The sequence below is a fragment of the Myripristis murdjan genome, chromosome 17 (assembly GCF_902150065.1).
Source record: "Myripristis murdjan chromosome 17, fMyrMur1.1, whole genome shotgun sequence".
Lineage (NCBI taxonomy): Eukaryota > Metazoa > Chordata > Actinopteri > Holocentriformes > Holocentridae > Myripristis > Myripristis murdjan.
The window spans coordinates 20,372,209-20,394,489 of NC_043996.1; the positions used below are offsets into that span (position 1 = coordinate 20,372,209).

A 22,281-nucleotide genomic window follows, 5' to 3' on the forward strand; every position below is an offset into this window, starting at 1 on the left:
TAAAGAAAGTGTTGAGAGCCAAGAACAAGGAAAAGAGAATGAGAAGGAGAGTGTAAAAGTTCATATGCGGAAAGTTGTTGTTGGATACCCAGCTATTTTTTCAAATGCAACATGGGATGAATGTCAGCGGTTTCAAACTGAAATTCATTCAAATCCGGTCCAAAACACTGAGCATGAAAACTGAGTTTGAAATCACTGAGGGCTATGCTCTCACTTGCCTGTAGATATGTCTAGCTCCATCAGGGTTTCGCCCGAGTCTTTCTTTGTGCAATGAAAGACCTTGGTGTCGAAAACATCATTACCAGTTCACCCATCTCTTCATTTCCCCATCATTTCCCAGAGATCCTGATCTTATGATGCCCCCTCCCCGGCAGCCCCCCCTCCACCACCCACCCCCAAGTTCAAATTAAGAATTTATTTTAACCAGCGAGCAGCTTCTGTCGACACATGTCGGCGGGCCTGATCAAAGGTGAGTACGCTCCTTTATCAGAGTGAGGAAGGCTGTCAGAAATAGGAGGACATTAAGATTGAATAACCTTCACACGGTTGCCGGCACCTCATTATTTAAAAATCTAAAACTTTTGCCGAGCACCCGCCATATATAGGTCACACTACATTCTAATGCCACATGTGCCTCCGAGTGTATCCTCCTCTATGTGGATGGGATTTGGGGCACTCCACTTAGCCCGTCACATCCACTGATCCCCCATCATTAAAGAATGTCATGATCCGGCGACAAGGCTGTGAGCTTGACACTTGCCAGATTGTTAACGATCGTCAAGCATTTGCATGGGGAGAGTCTGTGTTCGTATGGTCTGCGCATGCAATTTGATTTATCTGCTTCAAGCCCCCCTGAATCAAATTAGGCACTAATTACTCTCTAATATTTTGATGCATTTGAAATTGGAGAGGTGTTTGTCAAAAGTGATTTCTCTTAAAATGCTAAACGCATTACATGCTTCAAGTGGTACCCCCGCACGTTGATAGAAATGTTGTTTCCAAGCTTGTTATATGTTACAAATCAACATGCCGTACATTTATGAAAATTTTATGATGCATGCTGAGATAAAGATAGAGTAGTACGGTGAGAGAAAAGGTGCCAAACAATTACAGGAGGAGGAAGAACAAACAACGACAACAACACAGAGAGCACTACATGAAGGAGGCAGCACATATTATCACAGGTATACAGATGGCATGATTCACCATTAAAATATCTGCAGCAAAAAGGATATAAGGATATAAAGAAAAATGGAAATCAAAACAGTTGAATGAGAAACATAATTTGAATGTACCAAATGCTACCTCGCGCGCTCTTTCTCTCTCTCTCTCTCTGTCATACTGTCTCACTCGCTCTCTCACAGGGAGTGATAATATTGAACGAAGCGCCTTGCTATGCCATTAGTGCAGTAAAACAACAAAGGAAATGAATAATACAGAATATGATTTTGTGAAGTGCTGGAGAGAAAGAGTCCTTTCCTCTTCCTGCTGTAGTGAGCCCTGCAGTACATTGATCTGTGGGTTGCCTTAACCTCAGCGAGAGCCAGCATCTCTTACACCGCACCACTGTACGCGCTACACTACTCTACAATACGGCACCTTGCCACCCAGACACCCCTTCAGATCTCCACAACACTTCCATTTGCCTCAGTCCACTCCACTTTAACAGAGCTAACACCCTCATCTGAAAAACAGCCCCAACCTGACACAGCCAGGAGCAAAAAAAAAAAAAAAAAAAAAAGAAAGAAAGAAAGAAAGAAAAAAAAAAACAGAAAGAAAGGGAACGTATATATAAAAGAGAGAAGAAAGAGCAAGGAGCATGTGGTTATAATTACACACAGGCAGCACAGTGGTAAAGCCAAGCTGCAGATCTTAAGCCTGCTCGACACTCTCCGGGTAAAAAAAGCGCACTGCCTCATTAAATCTCAGATATCACACTGTTCCTGCCCCTCTACACTAAGTATAATACTGTCTATCTTTCATAGGGCCTCTTTTGTTAGCATTTCTCCTTTGCCTCTGCTACATATCAAACATGAATGAGAAATAGGATCCAGGACCTGTAGAACGGTTGCAGGCTCACAGAAGAGCACAACTGGGGGTCTACTTATGAGGCAGCTCTCGACACCATGTCTGATTAAGCCCCAAGCTTGTCAGGAGGCTAATGGCTATTGTAGCTGTGTCCATCAAAGTGCTAAATGCATGAAAAGCAGGTAAGCTTTTCCGCCGCTTTCCGTTTGACGTTAAAAAAAAAAAAAAAAGACCTTACTGGGCCAGTGGTTTAACCGCAAAGGACAAATTGCCGTCGTTAGTGTGATGTACAAGCTGTGGCGAAACATTCTCAAAGTTGAAGGTGACAAATTCCCCAAATAGTGAGACAAATCTGCCAACATTCAGCACCTTAAAGTTTGAAGCCGCAAACGACTCTCTTATCGTCGCCCATTCGTCAAGCTGCATCCTGAGAGGGGGTTAAAAAATAAATCAGTCAGACGGAGTCAAATGAGGAAAGTGAGAAATTAATTTGTGCGCCCTCTTGATTTCTCCACAGGCAGACATCGATCATGTGGCGGCTGTCTCCCCTCACTCTGGAGATGGAGGTGGCGGAGGGATGGGGAGAGGGAGAGGCATGTGTCTGAGGGGGTCGTTGTAATCAGGCACACTCATTAGCTCTGCTTTGGCTCTGGATGACAGGAGGTCTCCGAGGCAAGTCTGCCTCTTATGCCCAGCCCTTCAACCCCTGAGCTGGGGTTAGTGGGGCTAAGAGGGCAGCGTCTCCCCCAGCACCACCCACCAATATCTATCAATACACACTAACACAACCACAGACGGACATTACTCTTCCTTACGGAAAATGTAAGGAATGTTTTAGGTATGTTTTATGGCATTTTTGCCCGATTAGATAGCACGCAGTGAAGGGCAACAGGAAATACGAGAACAAGACAATGGGTTGGCAACAAAGCTCAGGAACTGGACTCCAGCTCACAACATTAGGAGCACAAGGTATACGGTCAAACCCATTTAAGAAGCAAGATGTGTTTCCGTTTACTGTTATCTGTAATGGAGCTCAAGAATCTTGAATATGAATTGTGGCTGGGTTACATTACAATATTAACAACATTATACCAATATCATGTCGCCATTAGTGCTGTCTTTTCGTAATTTTAAAGGCTGCATTACACAAAACAGAGGCCATTATCTGAACGTGTCAGCCTGTTCTCGCTGTTTAATTATTTGTCTCTACCTGCTTGGTCGTCATACCAGTATTAATCATGACTGTTTATCACAAATATGTTATGAAAGCGCCAATAGTTACCCCTACAATATCGTAACAATATCAATATCAAGGTATTATGTAAAAGCTATTGTGATATTTAATTTTGTCCATGTTTCCAAGCCCTATTGTAGACACCTGCTAAGTGCTGCAATTTCAGGAAAAAACTGTAATAATAATACATAAGCAACTGAGAAAAGCCAGGATCTATTGTCACAGTGATTTGCACAGGAATGTCTCTCTTTGAGGGGGCTCGGAGAACTGTGGGTAAACGCCGGACTAATGTGGCAGCCTAGGAGTACCCAGGGTCCCCAGCCTGCTGGGCAAAGCCATCCATATCGGGTTTAAAATAACCACGCCTGAGACTTAACCTTTACCAGAGACAAATGAAATGAAAATATACAGTGTGGTGCATCAGGAGCAGGTTTCATTCATAGGGGGCTTTCTGCTAGCCTGACCTGAATTACCGTTCTGTTCCTGGAGGGCCACCGTGAATGGCACACGAGGAGACAGGACACATTCATCTGGGTAGCTCTATTCTACATCATACAGAGGGGTTGGGAGACAAAGACACACACAAAAAAGGAATAAACACACAGAAGCGAATGCAGACGCACAAGGGCAGGCATATTCACACCTGCATGTATGCACACACACAAACACACATGCACACACACACACACACACACACGAACAAATAAAGACCTGCATAGGCCTGCTAAAATACAAAGTGCATGCATTTCACAGCATCTACGCAGCTTTCGAACACATGCATGCAGCAAAAACACAAATAAAGGTAAAACATGAACTGAACACACTCCATTTCATTTTGGACCCAGCAAACATTTCACAGACAGATAGACACACTCACGTGCACATTTACACGCATGCACACTCACACTCACACACTCCACTTTCCAGCCCAGAATGATGAAATATGAAATGGAGCATTACCGCTCGGAATGGCAGTCTGCCCGGGACTGTGCTGGTCCTCTGTCACATTGTCTTCTACTGCCAGAAAAAGAGAGGGGGAAAAAGAGGGGAAGAAACAGTTAACAGTGAAAAACAAGTCAGACACATTGAGATTTCCTTCTTTTTTATTATTTACTATTGAGATTTTCTGTATTGAAACTCCAAGAGATTTCAACAGCTTTCGACAGCTCAACCTGTGGTTTGGGAATCCACGAAAGCCTTTCATATGTATGAGGTTTGGCAACAAGGCAAACAGCCACCCACGTAAATAACATATTGGACTGGGTAATGACGTGATGAATTATGAACGTCTCCCATGAAACATCTCCCCAACATCAACAGTGACCAAGTGAAAAACACCTTGATGCCTGCATTAGTAAGGTTTGTACAGTTCCTCGGTGAACGGCGCTACAGTGTGGCTATCAAACAAGAACACTTCCAGGATAAATCCAAAGCTTCCTTGAAAACCGAGCCTAATCCTAACTGCAAGTGCAATGGGAAACTTAGCAGCACAGTTGCAAAAATAACAAAATTAGAAATATATCAACTTTTCCATTACAATGTATTCGCACAATGTGCCCTAACTTATGTGTGCCTTTGAAGTGCTCTGGCTGGTTTTAACTTTGCGATTGTCAAAACAGTGATGGCTTGATCCGCACTCACAGTCCCTCATTAGGTACATGGCAACCAAACCACTTTTGACTTTTTGACAGCAGCACTGGCCTTGACAAACATGACTTCTGTTTGGTAAAAATGCAGGAACCTTTTATACTGGAGCCTTTTTGGAACTGGTGAGAGTTCCTTGTGGCATGTCAAGTACAAGGAACGAAATGGATTTTAACAGCGGGAAGAGAACAAAAGAGTCTCCCACCTGTTCCATGTAAAATGAGGGTCTCACTGAGGACTTCTTACGCCTCTGCGTTCCACCCCTGCAGTTGAAATGCATTCTCCATTATGTCTTTTCTTTCTAGCCTTTCATTTTCCTGGGCAAAGAGGAAGGGGGAGTCTGACAGGACCTCCCAGTAGGGGAGTGTGGCAGTGACTGCCAAAGCAGAAACTGGCGCACTTTTAAAATCGCACAAAATATCCTGTACTTTGCATAATTAAGGCAGGATCCTATGGTGGCAGAAGCCTTTCCCTCAGGGGAGCAGGAGTCAATGTCAAGCAGGGTGTCAAACATCAGTGAAAAATGAAGAGGAAAAGTGTCAAGCTATTTCTTATGAAGACGGCAAAAGACGGAGCGACTGTGTTTTGCTGCCAGGCCTTGACCGGCCAAAACTGAACACTGGCCATATGTGATGGAATTCCCATACAAAGCTTTTTATTCAAAATAACCTACAGGAACAGTAATATTTCTTTACATAAACAAAGAATGTCTTTGATTGGAAATATATGCCTTAGAGATTGTTATAACTGCTGTAAACAGAAAATATTCTGTTAAATAAATGGTCATAGGTCTGCCAATTAATTAGCTAAATCAATTAAAAGTGATGGAAGAGAGGAGGTTGGGCACAGCAGGGGTTTTTCCTTTAGAGCAACCAAACAGGGCTTTATCCAGCCAACACAGAAACCTTGTCCTGTTGAAGGAGGCCTTAGTGACTGACGCCCTGAGAGTTAAATGAGTTTCTCCAGCGCTGTTGAGCGCCTTGCATCCAGGATCATTTAAATGGGCAGGGATGAGAGGGGGTGGGGGGTCCTAATAAATCCCCCATGGTTCTATCAGAGATTGGTGGTGTGAGCTAGACTTTTTGTTTTGATTACCATCCCTGTTGGTGAGATGAGGGAATTCAGGCAGAAAATTCTGTTTTATAATGCCATCAGAACTTAAACATTGCGGCGGTTTGTGATGATTTGTCACCACAGTGAACTTATTAAAAGTTTTGTCATTTAAAGTAAACAACTTTCATTCTAGTGTAAAGGATTTCTCATTTGCACCTTTCCGCTAGATAATTAATAGATAGCTGCCTAGGTGGGGTCATAGCAGGTATGCTGTCAGCTCAGGGTTGATGTTTCATACTAGCTGGACATTTGATTTGCAGTCACAACTGAGTCAACACAAATTAAAAAAAGCTTGACAGTTTTAATTAATATACTCTAAAGCTCATGATCACCTCATAATGACTGTAACCTTAGATGAATAACATCTCAGTTCAACACATCACCATTATTGTTTCTGCAGAACAGCTATCAGTTAATTAATGCTTGACAAGGTACACTGTATCTGCCTGTGACACACTGTAATCACGCTCCAAAGTTTTGTTGATACAATATCAAACACACATGGGACCCTATCAGGACTGCTCCTTTGATTTTCAAAAAAAAAAAAATAATAATAATAAAAAATGGAGCAGCAATAACAAAATCCCCCAACAAGTGTCACAGCATTAAAGGCCATTAATTAACAAACTAGTTAACGCACGAAAACAAATACACAGTGACTGCCATTATATTGTGACTGACAATCCCCAAGACAGGACATTTCCTTCTATGGATGAATTAATTTTCTACAGATACAGTGGCATAAAATAATAATAATAATAAAAAAAAACTTAAAACAAAACAAAACAAAACAAAACAAAAAAAAAAAACAGATCGCTCACCACATGCACTATCCATATGACATAACAACCTCATAAATCTAATGAATTGAATAGACATGAATAAGCAAAACACTACAAACTCTCAGCAGCTTGTACCCTTCCTAATCCATCAAATGAATTCCTGTTGTGTAAGAGATCTGAGATTCAAGTGTGTGTGTGTGTGTGTGTGTGTGTGTGTGTGTGTTTATGGCTGTGCATGTGTGTGTATGCACTATGCTTATGTGTATGGGTATCTCACAGCACCTCTCAGACACAAAAAAGCCCTGAGTGTGTTCCTGGATATGCGTGACTCATCTGCTTGGTTACAGCCAGCTTGGACGATACAGTGCCGAACACAATGGCTGTGTAATCCGCCCTGACTGACCGGGAAGGAGACGCTCGCCACAGGGACTACAACTCAATTTAGCTCAGGTCAGGAGGTCAACCCTCCTCAATTAGGGCTGGGAAGGGAGGGAGGAGGACACACACTGCACATGAATAACTTTCTTAATGAGCATTATTTGAACTGGTGATTAGTGTCATAAATAATTTGCAATGGAGGAGCATGTTAATCACGTTGCATAATATTTGTAATCCTTCATATATCGCCATGTACTGTCTGTAAGCAAGTCGCAGGAATAGTTATTCTGAAAAAAATGCAGCACTGACATAACGTTATGAATCAATAATCCTATTACACAATTAGATTGTGCTGCAAATGTGGCTTTCCTAAAAAAAAAAATAAATAAAAAAAAATACCATGCAGTATTAATAGCACAGACAAACCAGAATATAGATGCAAATAAAGGCAGTAACATATCATTTCATTTGTAGCGGTGGTGGAAATCAATCACTGCCTGTGAATCAGGAGTCTTTCTGCATGTGGCAGACAATCCATGACAACAGGAGAGACACATGCCATGAAATAAGAGGAGATATCGGCCAGCTCCCGCGACACCCAGTCCAACACACTGAGCCGCATGTCAAGAACACTGACAGCCGTGCTAATGGGTTTTTCCACGGCTCCATCATAATTTCCTTAATGATAATACTAACCATATTTTTGTGTCACATTAGAAAAGTGTTAATGGGTGTTATGCCACAGGTCATTAATTGTGAACGGGCTAGAATAATGCAGCTTCCTAAAACTAGCAGTAACACTTGGACGATTAGACATTTTAACAAGACAGAGGGGGAAAAAAAGTGCAGAATTTATCTCCACACTTTTAATTATTCAAAATCCGAGCATGAGGCCTTTATTACATTTGATATTAAATATTATGTGATTTCAGAATTTAAAGCTAAATTTTGTTTTGAAATTGTTTTTTAAGACAAAAATCCCTAAACTTGCATACCAACAGTCATGGCTTATTGTCAGTGAGGCAGAGGCCTATATACTGTACATAAGCACTGAAAGGGGGAGTGGCTATGCATCCCTGGGCTTAATGGACACGGTCAGATATGAGTGAATGACTAAGCATCTAAATGCATATAAATATGATCAGATATGCTGGTCTTTTACAAAAAACAAAGCTAGAAAATTCAACCGCAATGTATTTTAAACTATTACTATTTCAAGTCTTCCTTCACAAGTCACCCTTCATCCATTTTTATTAACAGTGCCCTGATACAAAAGCAAATATAAATATACTTCAACTTAAACCTGGCTCTATCTGAGAACAAGCAGAACCATTTAAACTTCAACATTACAGATCATCATTATTTTTTTTTAATGGGTCTTTCACAATTTTATTTTGAATCAACCTGTTTTTTTTTACAATCTATATTTAGAGAGCAAATTAACACATCCTTTCATGTAATGCCAAGTAAAATTTCAGAGTTCACTTATGTGGCATCAAAACCCGGCTCCTGAAAAATATCAAATATTTAAGGTGCACAAGGCGCAGTGCTGATTTCATGACAACCGCTATACTTAAAGTAAATGGTGCAGAAAATGTATTTACATATGCAGATGACAGTCCTGGAAACCTCCTCCTCAGCCAATGAACACATAAGAGACTGAGACTTTGAGAGTGTCATTTGTGCTCCAAATAAAAAAAAATATATAAAGCCAGTCTCACATTAGGCAGGAAGTGCTGTAGGATAGGCAACGTGGCAGTCATCACACACAAGATTTGGAGCGAGATTCTCCTTCCTCCTTGCTGCACGCCACTGACTGAAGCAATGTGCTGACCCAAAGCTTCTGCACATCAAAACAAAATTACAATGTGCCCACAGTTGAGAAATGTAGAAGGCTCAGGATTGAGTAAATGTCAGTGGCTAGGGTGAAGTGTTTGCATATAAGCGAATGATGTATGGTCTCGTCCTGTGCCATTTATTCCCCCAAGCAATAACGTAGCCGGATCTGTCTCTCAGACTTAATTGAAACGGGACTTGTAACGTTGCCCTTTTCCTCGATGGGACCAAAAACATAACCTCTGACTCCCACAAGCAGCCAATACTGAGGAAGAGTAGGGATGGGGGGTGCATCCAAGGGAGGGTAGTGGGGGGGTCCAACTGTCAGAGCTTTTATTTTGTCATCTCCTCTTACACACTCTCTGTCCATTTACCATCAACGGTCCCTCAAACTCCAGACATGATGTCCATTCTACCTTCCCTCCAAATTCAATCAGCACCTCTGCTGATTCTCCCCTCTGCAGAACAAAGTGTTCTTTCTGCACAAAAAAAAGCTCCGTCCACACTGACCACTGCCTCAAGTCAGCAAAAGACAACCTATAAAAGTGAAATCTGAACTCTGCAGCCACGTTCTGCACAGAAAACAAACTGTATATGCGCACACACTCACACAAACGCTCACAAGTGCACATGAACACACGCGTACAAATGCGCCGAGACACACACACACACACACGAAGAGGCTCCAATTTGGCGTTGAAAATGTATGAAAGAAATCTGCACTTAAAATTATAATTCTGTCTTTCCCCAACAATATGGAAGAATTCTGTCTACAGAAACTATTTTAAAAAATGACAAGGAAAGTTATTGTGGACATCTGTATAAGTGTAGCTCCATCCCCAAGGAAAGAGATAGACAAAGAACAATAAATAACATCTGCCTGGCCTTCCTTGGGTCTGATCCAAAAACAGGGAAATATCTATGACGTATCTGCATTTCTGCTCTGCTTGAGCAGCCGGAATGAAGACATAAAAGTAGGGATATTTTGTGCACCACATTTTTCCAATTTAAATTTCAGTGACAATAACAAAACAAACAATGTCATCACTCTGACTTCATTTGCATACTGATTCTCTCGCTCTCTCTCTCCCTCTCTCTCACTCACTCTCTATCTCACTCTCTCGCACAAACAGACGTACACAAATCTAAACAGATGTTCCTTTGAACGCTTGCACATCCCCGCACACACAAACACATGCATACGCACGCACACACACACACACTCCCACACACATACACACTTGTAGCATGTAGCATGCTGGCAGGAGAAGATTATATATAAGTGATGTGTCTTTTGAGAATAGCAAATGTCACACCAACTAACAAAAAACAGTCAATGCCAATCTGGTCTGGGAAAATAGGAAATCTATCTATAGAGCTGTTTACTGCGAATAGAGCAGTGCAAGTCTAGAAACAGAACATGACAATTGCAAGATGTGCATGCAGTCACATTTCCACCCTCTCCTGGGTATTGATTTAAAATGGTGGCTGCATGAATGTACTGCCGCAGACCATGTAATCTTCCTTTGAGATGAAGACTTCCGAGAACGAAAGGGGAGAGAGAAAGGGGTCCACAGACCACAAGCTGGGAATGTGAAATTGTGGACAATTATTTGCTGAGCAAAATACAATGCCTGCCAGATGAACTGGAGCTCAACCTCGAAACCCAGCGGCTCCCCCAGCAAAATGCTACAGAGAAAAGTAGTGTGTGAATGTGTGTGTGTGTGTGTGTGTGTGTGTGTGTGTGTGTGTGTGTGTGTGTGTGTGTCTTTTCTGTCTCATGCACATGCAATCACACACACACACACACACACACACACACACACACACACACACACTCACTCAGACAAACACAAATACACGATCAAATTACATTCAGTCTTACTATGAAAAAACAAAGAAAATAAAAGTAAAACAAAATTTAAAACAAAAACACACCTACAAAAAAACTCTGAATATATTTTTCCAGGCATGCTGTGCAAGGAGTTTGTATTAAATTAAAACATCATGCTGTTAATTTATATTCAGGGTTTATATTCAGGCCTGACAGATTGCTATCCAGATGTTTTAGCCTTAACTTCTTAAGAAAGAGGTCAAATTCAGAGTTTACCTTTATAAATTTCCCTCTTTCAGTTTTGCATGGGCACTCACAACGCATGCACACATGCACACATGTATGCACATGCTTGCACCAGAGTACTTTTAACAATGCACACACGCACACACACATACACATACACTCACACACACACACGCACGCGCACGCGCACATACACACACCTCAGCCCTCCCTTTCCCCCCCTCAACATATAAAATGTTTCCTCCTTAGTTTCTCAGACGGGGTCACGTGACTCTGCACCCCATTCCATCAGACGGCTCAAGTTCCGACCAGGAGCGTCTTTAACACATCCAGATGTTTCTCAGCGTCGCACTACACTGTTGCTCTCTAAATTATCCATGCCCTGCCCTTGCACTTAACTATCATTACAATCCTGTGTGAGCCGAACATTTCTCCGGTGCAAGTACGTAGCCTATATGCAGTCGATACCATGCGCAAAATACAGGAAGAGCACTTACAAATGCGAAAAGGGTAGACAGTTACATCTCAATAAGCCATAAGTTCAGTTCATGTTGGGCTAGACTTGGAATAAGATCTTTTTTAGAGGCATCCAACATAAGCTTATCACTTACCTTTCAGTGATCTTGGTTTAGCTTGCTTGCGGCGCGACATCCTATAGAAAACGCTGAAGTTGCTCAGTTTCTGACTGATAATTTGTGCACGGCGGAATAAAATTCTCTTTAAATTTCACTGACCAAAACCGCGAGTGCCTTTTTACCATTACAGAGAGATGTAGCCCTTGCCGTGCGATCTAACAACACGAGTTTGCTATTATTTTGTGATGAGTAGGTGGATGTTATGATAAAATCCAATTAACCCAATCGGTAGGCGACTCTATTTAGTTGAGCTGGGTATCGGGAAAAGTGTGAGAATATAGTAATTCCGTCATACGCTTCCATTCTCCGGTAAAGCACACACGCGTGTAGGCATGATGTTCGTTTAGGAATAAAAGCGGAATATTTGTTTTTCGCCTCTGATCTCAAATGTATTCGCGTGAGAAAGACATCAGCAAAACGCCTCCTGTGAGAGTGCAAAAAAATGCAACAAAACCAAAAAAAGGGAAAAAAAGATAAATACACTTTTCACTGCATATCCACCTAACAGCATCAAAACTATTATAGACTCTTCCTTTTCTCACTCCAGTTAGCTAATCATGGATTAGGTTCGGAATCTGATCTAAGTCTACGTCTAAATTGCTCTAAAAAGAGGATGAAGAAGCAGAGAGAAGATGGAAGCTCCCTCCTCATCACAAACCTGCAAGGTCTTGGACTGCGCTGTCGCTCCGGTAGTCCACATAATAATGGAAAATGGAAGCAAGGCCCCCAAAGCCATCAGGATGGCTCCAGAGGGGGCCCCTACCCCGCAGGGACTCGCTCTGTACGTAATCACTGAGGAAATCATTGTCAGCCTGCCTGCACTCACACACAGACAGAGAGGCATGATTAAAATCCTAGGGATCATGGCAAGATGCGGATTGCTGGATCTGCTGGTCCCCGGATCCGGAGTCGAACTCTAAACCCAAAGTCGGCTTGCTCACCCTGGCGTCTCCTCTGTCTCGGCTCGCCGTCGGCCACTCTCCGTCTACGGCAGACGGACTGGTCCCCCTTCTGGTAGAAATGGTTAAGCAGAAAGACATTTTTTGTGCGGCTGTTGACATACATCTGTCATGTAACGGCACGCATAGAAATTTGGGCAGTTGATTTGTACTCGGAGATTTTTTTTCATTTTTTTTTCTGTAGTCGCCACAAAATTGGACATGTTCTTTTAAACCCCCAATTACTTGAACACCGCATGGAGAGAAAAATGTAGTTTTTCCGACTTAATTCTACTAAGACATAGGGAACATTTTCTCCTTCACCTACGGAATATACCATAACTTATTAAAGGATCCGCTCCTTAAAGATTATCCTAGTGATATTTATTTTCGCTCTTTTTCTTTTCTATTTTCATTTCTTTTCTTTTTCCCTTTTTGTCATTTTGTCTTTTGCACGTGGAGCAACAGTTTCAGTGGCAAAATGCACATTAAACACAGGTATTTTCACCTGCAAAATTTGAACTTATTTATTTGATTGTTAGATAGAAGAAAAGCTTCAGTTGGAGCCTTTCTTTCTTTCTTTCTTTCTTTCTTTCTTTCTTTCTTTCTTTCTTTCTTTCTTTCTTTCTTTCTCCCCCTTCATCAAAACAACGGTGCATTATAATACACCCTCACCTGCATGTGAATGTCCAGGCCCCATACCCCTGCTATGTGAAAATGAGATCCAGAGAGGAATCCTGCAGTGGGCTTCTCACTCTGCACTCTTCCCTCTGCAGCCTGGAGGTAGCCTCTGCCAGGGGCCTCATCTAAAAATCACAGTCACACAACTGCTTTCTTTGAATGCATTTCTATTCTGATTGATTCACAGAGGCACGGAAAAGCAAGGTTTTTGCTGCAGAGAGGCAGCAGATAGGCCAACTCTCAAACATGCACTGGTATAGCAGAGGAAAATTAATAGCAAAAACCTTTGATAACCTTTGCTGTGGTTCACACCAAGTCTGACTTTGCTAAATGAAATTCATGAACTGTGCAAAGTTAAAATGGGCAATTAACCAAATCAATCATTAATCCATGTCAAATTATGGATTGCATAATAATGCTGCTTTTATTGTATAGAGTAACATTTACTTTGGAGTTCATACAGAGGTCAGGTACTGGAACAGATATCTGGTGTAAACAACAACTTGGCACAATATAAATGTGACAAAATATTCTTAACTAGAAAAAAAAGATCTGATGACTGACAATCATTATCAGCCCCCAATTTTGAAGAAGCCTTATTTTTCACAGCTCTTGTTCCTGTCAATTGTGATTACCTAGATGTAAGACTTGAACATAATAAGTGGGGACTTATGACCCACATATTGTCGAGACTTTTGTTGCTTTAGCTCATTTTCTATCTTGTAATCTAACCTCTTGCTTTTCAAATCATTTCCCCACCCACATGCTGCCATAAAGTGTGTGCAAAAGATCAATAAAAGAAAGAATGACACAGATTGATATGATGTGCTTTGGTGAATTCAAAGCACTCGCAAACTACAGTAAAGTTGGTAAACACACACATATGAAACATCTATTTGTAGGTGCTTGGAATCTGTCAGGAGGTCTCAGTTGCCTTAAACTTCAATCTTAACAATGCTCCAAAGTTCCCCCTCTCTGTCTCAGCGCTCTGTCAGGCGGTTCTCCCAGAGTTTTACCACCTTGCCTCCCCCTGTATCTCTCGAATGCTTTCTCAAACACAAACAAACAGTGCTCCTCAGTCCTCCAGGGCTCTTTGCTACTTTCATTAGTGACAAAGTAACTGGGAAAAGGCTTGACTTGGCTCAGTGCTTGCACAGTTCGGTCTCCAAGTTACAGTAGACTCCTGCTCAGAAGTTGTTGTTTTTTTTCCTTCATGTGGAAGAAACCTCATGTGAGGAATGTTGCTCATGATGCTCCAAAAACTGTCTGACATGGCTTGCCCCTTAGGGATAGCCTTATAAATATGGAAAGGAGAATCAAATATAAATTTTCTGGAACAAATAGGCACAATGAAAATCAACAAAAGTGCTTTTGTTTTAAGTCTAGCCTCTGAGCAGAGGAGAAAAGCGAGTCAAACAAAGATAAATAAAAAGAGTGAGAAGGCTGCAATAAAAAAAAAAAAAGTCAGTTGGGATATTACCATTCAGCATGTATGTACATAACATGACACAATTAGGTCCTTGATTGATTTGGTAGGCTAACATGATACCCTTCATAGTCATATCTATTCATTTAAGAAAAAAAAAATACTTTTTGATTGTATTGTCCTTCAGAAATGCTGCTTTTAGACTCTGAAACACTCTTGAACACAGAAAGGCAACCTGTTTTCAGATCACCTCAGCTTCTTATCACAGTATCTGTAGTAAAACTGAGCAGTTATTTACTGATTTTTCCAGCACCATAGCTTTTAGTTAGACACAGAGACGCCACAGCAAGTGTGCGTGCCAGAGCATCTGAGATTTCACTCTGCCTCTCAGCAGGGCGAAATGTTCCCCAGTGGAATCTGTGGCCCTCAGGGGTGGGATCCTGTAGCCTTTCTTCCTGACCTTCTACCCCCTCACCCTCTATGCGTTTGGCTCCAAAGGCACATTGTCCAAAAAACAACTTACTTTAAAACTCAGCAAAAAGTTTTAATCCCAAAGAAGTGTCTCCTGTAGAAATAATAATCACTGAAGGCTATTTAGTAGAATGCTCTTGCAAATGGTGAAAAACGGCAGCTTAAAAGCATAGTCGGTCAATTACACTCGTTAGACGGGGGCAGATACACAGACATGCATGCACACCAAACACACGTCTGTACACACACATGCTCATACACACGCACACACACACACACACACACACACACACTTGACTTGCCTCATTAAAACCAATCCAGCTACTAGAACTCAGAGATGTGAATGTCTCCCTTGAGGCGAGGGGCACGTTCATTTTGCGAAAGGCAGAAGATTCAACTTTTTTCTTTCTTGCTTATAATTACAGAGATTGCTGGAATGCATGACCCTGAGAATAAGGCTCGGTCCTGGGAGAGTCCACCAGAAGACTCACCAGCTTCATTCTGGCCCTCCACTGTGTGTCTCCCAAGCTGAATGCCACCCACACCAGGCATGAGTGAGGTCGAGGCAGTGCCCCCATCACCAGAGGAACCCTCCCCGGGGACTTTACACTATGCTCCAACAAGCCAAACTCCTGAGGCTGAGAGGAGAGAGAGGAAAAAAAAAAAATCAAGATGGGGAGTGACTGAAAACATTGCCCTCTCTGAGCAGTGAGGCATACTTTCACAGTAAACTGATTAAAAAAAGAACAAAAACAACATGGAGAGCTAACAATCAGAAGCCTGATTTCGGAGTTGGCAAGCAAGGCGAGAGTCTGCTGCTTTCCAACTTCACTGTTATCCAAAACTGTTGAGCAATTAAACATTGGAGCGAAAAATAATCATATTGGGTCTTGCTCAAAAAAAAAAAAAAGAAAAAAAAAAAAAGAGTGGAAAGGAACTACCAAGTATTAATAAATATAACTTTTATTATCAATGGCAAAAAGGATGAGAACGACGTAAGATACCTACCAGCAACAACACTTTGCCAATAACTTCCCACGCTTGTTTAAGGAAAGGTTATTGACAGGCTCCTTGTCTCAACATCCTTGTAAACTGAAAGATGTCACAAAGTACAGGGAACAAGGAGCGGGTGGTCTTCGTCAACAGTGACCTTCCAGCTGGATATCCACAACTTCCATCTTCCCAAGCCAAGAAGCCCCATGGAGCAACTCCCAAACCGGGTCATTAGCGCAGTGGTGTCACCAGACAGCAGATCACGGGCCAGAGAGGGAGCGAGAGGGGGACTCCTGGCACTGCAGTGGCTGCTGTGCGGTTTGACATTCAGGGCTGGCTGATCTATGGGGCTGGGGAGACAGTGCCCTTGCTCTGGGTCTTCATGAGGAGAAGGTCCTGGCAGCTTTCCCCCTTACTTACTCCATCATATAACCCAGACTACAAGATGATGCACTAACGTAGCCTCTGGCATGCAGCATCATGACCCAAGGTGTAGGATGTTATTTGTGGGTTTGGTGACAATATTATCACCTGAGCCACAGGATTCCAACATGCAAAGGCATTTCACCTCAGAGAACTGTAGTTAGATTAAAACTTTGACACTTCCTGCATTATTATAATCAGCACAACATATATCTATCGATTTATAACCTTCGACTAATAGTTATGATAAAAATCTTCATAAAGATGTGTTACTGGCATCAAGTGAAACCATTTAACCACAATGGGGATGGTTTCATAGTGCGATCAAGAATCATTCTGGGGGTTTTATGTCCTTCACAATGGCTTTGACCTCCACGGCCCATCTCCAGTAAATGGTGACCACTATGAACATGCCAAGAAAGAGGATCCCCCGGAGGCATTACCATGAGCCAAGACAGACATAAAAATCTCCAAGTGAAGGATGGACATTTTCCACTTGGCACTGCCACACAAGATGAAAGAGAAAGAAAGCAAACCTTTCAACACTTTTTTTTCCACAGAAATGAGAGTGATTTTTTCCCCCCTTGCTCATTACCACTCTCTCATTAGGAGACCTTCTCTTCAAGCTGAGATATATGGCCTACTCACCTCTCTATACGTTGGTACAGTTAACAAAGTTACTGAATGTACTCATGCCTCTTATCATTCTGCGCATTTTACACAATCGGCCTCAGTGTCAGTGCTTGACAAAACGGGTTCAGTGGAGCTCGATCACCCTTTTTAATTCTTTTGCATGCTGTTCAGAATTAAATGAACATCACACATCACTCCATATCCCCAAGAACACGGATGCACAAGGTCGTTTTCTGCCAAAGATAAAACTCAACAGAAATGCATAGCCAATGTGAACAGGAGGGGGGAAAAAACTTGTATGGAGCCACTGTGAGTTTTTTAGAATGCGTGCAAATGTGTAGTCAATGACTAGAGTGCAGACGAAAGCTTTTTGACTCTCATGCAGAGTAATGAGCTGTGGTGCAAATTAAGAACAACCATCTTCTCATCAGCATGTCCAATTTACTTCTGGATCGTCCCTGGAAAATAGGCAGCTGTGTAAAATGACTGGTGCGCTGTGGTTCTGTGAAGGCATGTGGATAAAGACGGCTCTGAAGGATTAGGAAAACCCTCACTCCCAGGCCATGCAGGCATTATTCATCCCACCTCCTCCTCCTCCTCACCCCTCTCACCTCCATCACTCCCTCCTCCACCCCACCCCCACCTTCCTGTTCCCCCATGTCTCCCCTACTTTTCCTGACAGTTGCATAAGCCCCGAGAACCTCTCTCCGGACCACGGTGGCGGGAGTTGGGAGTTGGGACGGTGTTAATTAAAGGAAAAGGTTAACACACACGGGGCTAGCAGGAGGCGCGTTGAGGAGGTTCCCTTGGTAGAGCATCTGCTCAGCATCCTCTCCCTCTGAGGCCTCCAGGAGGGGAGCGGGGGAATGGGGATGCAAGCCAGGTGATAGGGGACACCAGGATGAAGGAGTGACTGGGGCGAAGAGGATGGGGCCGATCTGACCCTCGCACTAAAGAGCAGCCAGGGGGTGTAGCGAGTGTTTCCATTCACCTGTCCAGTGCCTCGCCGCCTGGGCCTCGGTTTGGAGCTGATTAGTGTGTCCCAGAGAAGGCCTCACCTCCCCAAACACCACCCACACACCACACACACACCTTTGTCAAACAGTGGGACGCATGCCAGACCCATTTAGGGGAGTATGTCAGAGAAGTAAGGAGAAAAAGACAAAGAGAGAGATGAAAGGAGACAACCAGAGGAAGTGAAATGGTCACTTTGAGGGGAAAAAAAGCATGTTGGACACCAGAGATGGGGTCAAGGGGTAAGGGGTTAGGTGGGATTGAACGCTGAGGGAAGTTGTGTCTTTGAGAATTAGCCCATCAAGATTCTGCACAGCTGTTGTCGCTGACTACACCATGTGTGATGTACTGTCTGTGGGAGATCATTAAATAATGATAAATTATCACTCCATATTGCTCAAATATGTAACATTATTTTCAAAAAGAACATTCATTTGGGAAAAAAGATGGCCTAGTTTAGTAGAGCATACATTGAAATAGGTGTTTTGCATCAGTTGGGAATAAATGATAAATGGATCAGGCTTAGCAGGGATATTTTAAAGATTAATTCATTAAAGTAAATTAAGAACTCTAAATTTGATTAATTTTACTGTAATTGGTCTGGATTTTTTTTGCCAGCTCATTTAAGAGAATGTGTAAAAAGCTTGATTTAATCTTTGTATTGTGGCTTCTTGCTTTCACTGTGCAGCGAATTCAGCGAGCACAACAATGCACTCAATTAGCCTCTCAGTAAATTCCTTTGCAAACAGCCTTTCAAAATGTCTATGTACAGTCGCCATCACAGGTCAATACATCGTGACAATCAAACTTTGCACAGTGATTGCCACTTAAATTAATTCCAATAAACACTCATGAGCTTTTAAGACAAACAAGAGGGAGTGAAACAGTTTTTTTTCTTCCTTTTCCCCCAAACAAGCAGAGATAATTACACATCCATCCTCAGAGAAGAAGTGTTCCCACTGGAAGGCTGTTTGGTTTAAGGATTTGCTCTGTGGTTTGACTCGCCAGGGACTTGCTCTCCATTTGAGTCTCAAGGTTTTATATCTCTAACAAGGCTTTAATTGCCAAGGTAACAGACCACCTGATTAAGCCTGACAATAAGTCTACTCTATCTATGGGGGTGGGGAGTGAGCTTTAATACATCATATGGAGCACAACTCAAAGCCTGAGTAGAAGCATTTAAATGCATCTATTCTCAAGGATCTCAGAGGATCGTGGATTAATGCCCAAGAAGATTTTTGATTTTTGATTTTTTTTTTTTTTTTAAATATAGCTAGCGACTGTGACTGTATGAAGTTGAATAAACTTATCTCAACAATTCTATTTACTGCACATCAGCTCTGGAAATGCACAGCACTTGTAAGAAAGAGCCCAACTCTGCTGAGAGCGTGGAGGAGGCGGCACTCAAAGTCACAGGTCCCATGCCATGTGCCCTCCTTATTGTAACGAGTGCATTTCTCTCCTCAAACTTTGACTGGTGAGTGTGTTGAGGAGGAGGGGTATTCTTCAGAGGAGATGGGGAGCGTCTGGTGGTAGAAAAAAAAAAAAACAACCTCTGTGTTAAAGTCCCATCTCTCCTGTCAGAGGGCTGACACAGGGCATCCAGGGACTTGGGGCCTTTGGTGCTCTGAGTCTGGACACTGGCCTAGTTTCCCCCCACACCCTCACCCTTCCTCCTACAACATCCCACCTACGAAAATCTCCTCAGCAGCCTCATCTCATCTGTTCTTTACTGTCATCCCGACCCCGGTGAACTACCCCTCCTCCTCCTACACCGTGTCTCAATCCCTCAGTTCTTTTTCTTTTTCTCTTTCTTTCTTTCTTTCTTTCTTTCTTTCTTTCTTTCTTTCTTTCTTTCTTTCTAATTTTGGAAAACTAGACAATTCTCCTATAAATAAAATTAACATAAGTAAAACCAGATCAGTCGTTACAAATCAAGAATGATCAGTGCAAATCTCATGCAGTCAGTATTAGCAGTAGCAGTATACAAAGACATTCATAGCATTATCAGTTCAAAATATTGCAAACCCTTCACATTGAAGAAGAAGAAGAAGAAGAAGAGAAAACGTTGTTTATGTGGTGCTTGTCTCAAAGCAAGCAAACTTTACAAAGAGCTTTACAGCACTGTTTTCACTGTTTTTACTATGCCTACCTCAATAATTGTCTCTTTATGATAAATAAAGGTTGTTGAATTTAACTGAATTGCACTGAATGTGTGCGTATATTTATGTAGATATATGTACTATATCTAGCTATACCGAGTTCTATTTTTATGATGTAAAAATCCAATACATTTCTATTTGTATCACGTAAATTCTACATTTATTTGGCTGATAACTGTGAGCATGAATGTCAATGTCAAACACTCAAACTCAAACTCGGCTGAACTGAACTGAACTGAATAAAAACAAGAAACAGGAGACTGTTAAAAGAAGAAAATCGCTCTTAGTGTTGTTGGCATCCACAGAATTATCATTCACTGTCAACTTCATGTGGAAAAAGCTTGATGACATCTCACAGTGCAGTACTGACTTATTTTTTTTTTCCATAAGTTTTGGGAGAGAATTGCCCGTGCACACACACGCATCCCGACTAAACTGTCCCAGATCACAGGCTTCTACCTTTAGAGGTTTGCCTGTGTGACATTGTGAAACCGTTACTGTATACAAATGACTTATCTTACTAACCCCAAAACAACACTCAAAGCTCCTCTGTGATGTGGATGTGTAGTACATGTCACTTCACGAGATGCAGACTGACAAGATGCTTCAGCTCGTACACTTCACATCATGCAAGGTGTGTGTGGCTATGGAAATTTCCTGTGTCAGGATGGCGCTCTCTCTGGCAGGTGTAAATGGTGCAAGTTTTTGCTGTCTTGTTCAACACCCGTTCTATTTTGATGTGTTGGCAATCCCTTTGCCAGACCAATAACTTCCTCACACCAGCACTCGTCTTTCATGCTGCCTGCTTTATTCTCATTCTTGGTGGAATCCTCCCGAGGTACATAGTGTGCCTCTTAATTTCCCCGGGGATGCATGCAGGAAACATACACTAGTGATTTTCCAGGGATGAAACACAGGGAAAACATTAGGACAGGATATATCATGACATCTGCTGCTACTGGGTCAGATAAACAGTTAAGCGGGTTCCAGAACTTGTCACTTCGGTAAAGTCCACATCCTTTTTATTCTTTGCCTTCCTCCCATTTTGGTTTTGTTCTTTTGTTTGGAGTGCAAGGGTGGAATTATTCTGAACACCTTTGCATTGAGCAGCATGCAACTAGTCAGTGCAGCGTAGTACGGGGGAATCCCAGGAGACAACGTGGCCCGGTGGGTTTGGTTTGTACACCCGTCACACACTTCTGAGGGGTGACGTGCTTCACTGCTCCACTGAGGGAGAGCCTCTGCCATGTTTACTGTCATGTTCCAAGGTATGCTACGTGGCTTCAAACACATCAAACACATCTACAGGAATACTGATATTGGGAATGCCACGGGGAGCCACACAAAAGATACACAGAGACACACTCCTCAAAACACACATGCCCCACGACTGTGCCACAAACATTCGCAAACCACACCAGAACAGCTTTATTCTCCATATGCTGCCTTTAGGTTTGACTTTAGATTATAACACAAATATTTAAGTGGGTATATGATATGCAAAGTTAGGGCAAATTACTGTACCTCAACAACAGGGAACAGGGTATGAGATATTGTATGTCATTCATGCTGAATACATCTAAGTTTGCCTTTTTCTCTGTACAGTTGTTTCCATAGTAACAATGCCAACAGTGACACCTATGATGTAAAAGCAGACGGTATGGCCAGGGGACGTCTTTGTTCAGGCTGTGAGAGCTGATTGGAAACAAGAACAATTAAAGGGTAGGCAAGGTCTTACAGCCCTTTGGTAGATGTGCTACTTGCAAAAAAATACCAGTCTACGCCACAAAAAATGGCCAAAATTGTTCTT

At 42.3% G+C, this 22,281-nt stretch overlaps 1 protein-coding gene across 3 annotated transcripts in view; it reads right to left on the bottom strand.

Moving 5' to 3' along the window:
* LOC115375593 (zinc finger protein 521-like) overlaps positions 1 to 12,492 on the bottom strand; it is a 96,344-nt gene extending 83,852 nt beyond the window's left edge. For 2 of the 3 annotated variants that reach the window (XM_030075043.1, XM_030075042.1), the window contains exons 1-2: positions 11,707 to 12,213; positions 4,223 to 4,279 (exon numbers count right to left, since the gene is read on the bottom strand). In XM_030075043.1, the coding sequence (XP_029930903.1) occupies positions 4,223 to 4,279; positions 11,707 to 11,746 (97 nt within the window). In that variant the 5' untranslated portion in view covers positions 11,747 to 12,213. Of the gene's footprint in view, positions 1 to 4,222; positions 4,280 to 11,706; positions 12,214 to 12,388 lie in introns of those variants that run through there. The other variant, XM_030075045.1, reaches the window with a different exon arrangement.
* Positions 12,493 to 22,281: the final 9,789 nt, after the last annotated feature.